The following is a 2,622-nucleotide window of genomic DNA, read 5'->3' as shown; positions in this document are numbered from 1 at the left end:
AGGCCTTCTAAAAACAACTCACAAAGTCCTGAGTTCACCCAGGATGCTTTGACTTTGTAAACTTGATATTTAAATATTCATGTGTGTGTGTGTGTGTGTGTGTGTGTGTGTGTGTGTGTGTGTGTGTGTGTACACATACACATTTCCCAGCAGAACCATCTGGATTAAAGATTTAGAGCTGGAGGTGACTGGCACCTTACAGAAGTAACAAGTAGCTGTGTGTAGACAGAGAGGGTCAAAAGGCTCAAGTTGGAATCCTAAGTGGAATCAATATTGAAGACCATCTCAAAAGGAGCCCCCAGAGAACAAAAAGAAACAAGCTTTGTGCCATAGAAGTTAAGTGATGAAAATATTCAAAAGAAAGAAAGAAAGAAAGAAAGAAAGAAAGAAAGGAAAAGAAGAGGGCTACCTTAACTAAATGCTGCTGAGAAGTGCCCTAAAGCAAAGACTGAAAGAATAGAATGGGCAATCCAAAGTTATCCCTGGAGAGGTCCCCCATGACTGGCCCTTCACCTCCAACTCCCTTTAGTCCACCTTCCTTCTGGAAATTAGCTATTTACAGCATCTATCTGCTGCCGTCTCTGCCTCTGTCTGCAAGTCATGGCTCGTGTCCTTTGTGTCATGGAATGTTGCTTTCCTTGCTGTCTTCCCTGTGACATATTACCTGCCTGTCTTACCTAAATCTGAACAACATTGCTGTTTCTTTTTTCTGTGCTTAACATGCCACTTTTCACCACCCAATATAGTGCACACTGTATGCACTTAGGATTTGTGTTTGTTTTACTGTCTGTCTTTCTCACTATAGGCATGGCTGTCCAAAGAATAGAACTAAAAAAAAAAAAAAAAAAAGAAAGTAAAAAAGAAAATTGGACAGATGGCGCAGAGCTGACATGGTATTTGTATAATGAACTTGAGATTCAACAAAGTGCAGCAGTGTCTAAAGCAATGTCAAGCTATGGATGTGTACAATAAACAGTAAGACTTTGAGTAGAAGAGCCAGCCCCGCCCCCCAAACCCCATCTATCCATGACCTCTACTCTTTGGGTTCTATATTTGGCTGTTTCCCAGTCTCTGCTATATTTTATTTCAAAACCACAAAAACGATAACAAACGACACAGATGCCTTTGTTGTTTTGTTACTGTCAAAAAGTGTGTCGGCTTTTGAAACTCCTGTTTAGTGAGCATGACATGAACTGCTTATTTCTCACAGAGATGATCAGCCCAGTGCAGCGTGCGCAGTGACAGCTGGGGTTCCCCCCCCCCCCGACAGGGAGTTAAGGGCCCAGGAATTTTCCATCTCAGTACTGCAGTCCTCTGGTTGATTTCCTAGAATCAGCTGGGTAAGGGGGAAAGGAATAGGTGAAAACAGATGTCTCGTCATCTTGACCACACATACAACTTCTGCTCGTGTGCCAAATTTCAGAATTATAAAGTGGCACAACTGAATGCAAGGGAGCCATGGGATGCAGACACTGTCTGAGTTTCTGTTTCACTGTAGCAGTTCCAAATCCATAGACATAAAACCTGGAGAAGTAAAAGTGAAAGGAGTACGCAGACTGCCTTCTGTCTTCGTAACTATCCCTTCTCGGATCGTGTGACAGGAACAGGGCTTGACGGCACTACGGTCGTTTATTGCCGGACTCTTCCCCCGTGGAATGTTTGCAAAGATGGTCCATGTTACAGCTGTATCGGTTATTTGTTTCTTACTGTGAGCCAATACTCCATATCTTGCCCACACATTCATTCATCCATATTCAGACTGTTTCCGACATTCTTCACATGAATGACGTCACCAAAAGCACCTGTGAGCAAAGTGACTTCACCATTTCCCAGTCCCACCAGCTGACGTGAGGGTCTAACTCCTTCACATCCTTTGCCACCATTCCTTTTATCTTCTCTTTATTTTATTTATTTTTTTTTTCAGGTTCAGCTTTTTATTCAGTGGGTTAACAAGAGGTTTAGTCAAAAAGACCAAAGCCCATGTCGTCATCCGACTCCTCAGATTCTTCCTTCTTTGCTTCCACTTTCTTCTCCTCAGCTGGGGCAGCAGCGGCAGCTGGCGCAGGACCTCCTGCTGGTGCAGCTCCCGCGGCTGGAGCAGGCCCACCAGCCCCTACATTGCAGATGAGGCTCCCAATGTTGACATTGGCCAAGGCCTTTGCGAACAGGCCAGGCCAGAAAGGTTCAACGTTGACACTGGCTGCTTTAATGAGGGCATTGATCTTATCCTCCGTGACCGTCACCTCGTCGTCGTGAAGAATGAGGGCGGAGTAGATGCAGGCGAGCTCGGAGACGGAGGCCATGTTGTGAACTGCCGGCACGGTGCTAGTCGCCGGATGAAGTGAGGGCCTCACCCCAACGCGGCCTTAGCTTCCTCGGAAGAACCGAGCACCTTGGCGGCAGCTGAGGAAAAGCTTATCTTCTCTTTATTATACTGAAAGTTTCATTTTGGGGAAAAAAAACAAAAACAAAAACAAAAACAAAAAACAGTTACTTCTGACCGGTTCAAGGATTGCGATTACAGTGCAGTTATCCCAGTACAAAACTATAAGAAGAGAACCGGAGCGCAAGAAAAAAATGAACACAGGATGGAAGGGCGTTGGATGGAAGGACATTGATGCT

At 44.9% G+C, this 2,622-nt stretch overlaps 1 protein-coding gene across 1 annotated transcript; it reads right to left on the bottom strand.

The window, feature by feature from the left end:
- Nucleotides 1-1,922: 1,922 nt before the first annotated feature.
- On the bottom strand, nt 1,923-2,409 carry LOC127212730 (60S acidic ribosomal protein P1-like). The gene has a single exon (XM_051172853.1). It carries the CDS (start codon nt 2,301-2,303, stop codon nt 1,959-1,961), a length of 345 nt encoding a protein of 114 aa, XP_051028810.1. The 5' UTR covers nt 2,304-2,409; the 3' UTR covers nt 1,923-1,958.
- Nucleotides 2,410-2,622: the final 213 nt, after the last annotated feature.

This window comes from Acomys russatus, chromosome 31 (genome assembly GCF_903995435.1).
Source record: "Acomys russatus chromosome 31, mAcoRus1.1, whole genome shotgun sequence".
Lineage (NCBI taxonomy): Eukaryota > Metazoa > Chordata > Mammalia > Rodentia > Muridae > Acomys > Acomys russatus.
This window is presented reverse-complemented; position numbering and strand designations above follow the sequence as displayed.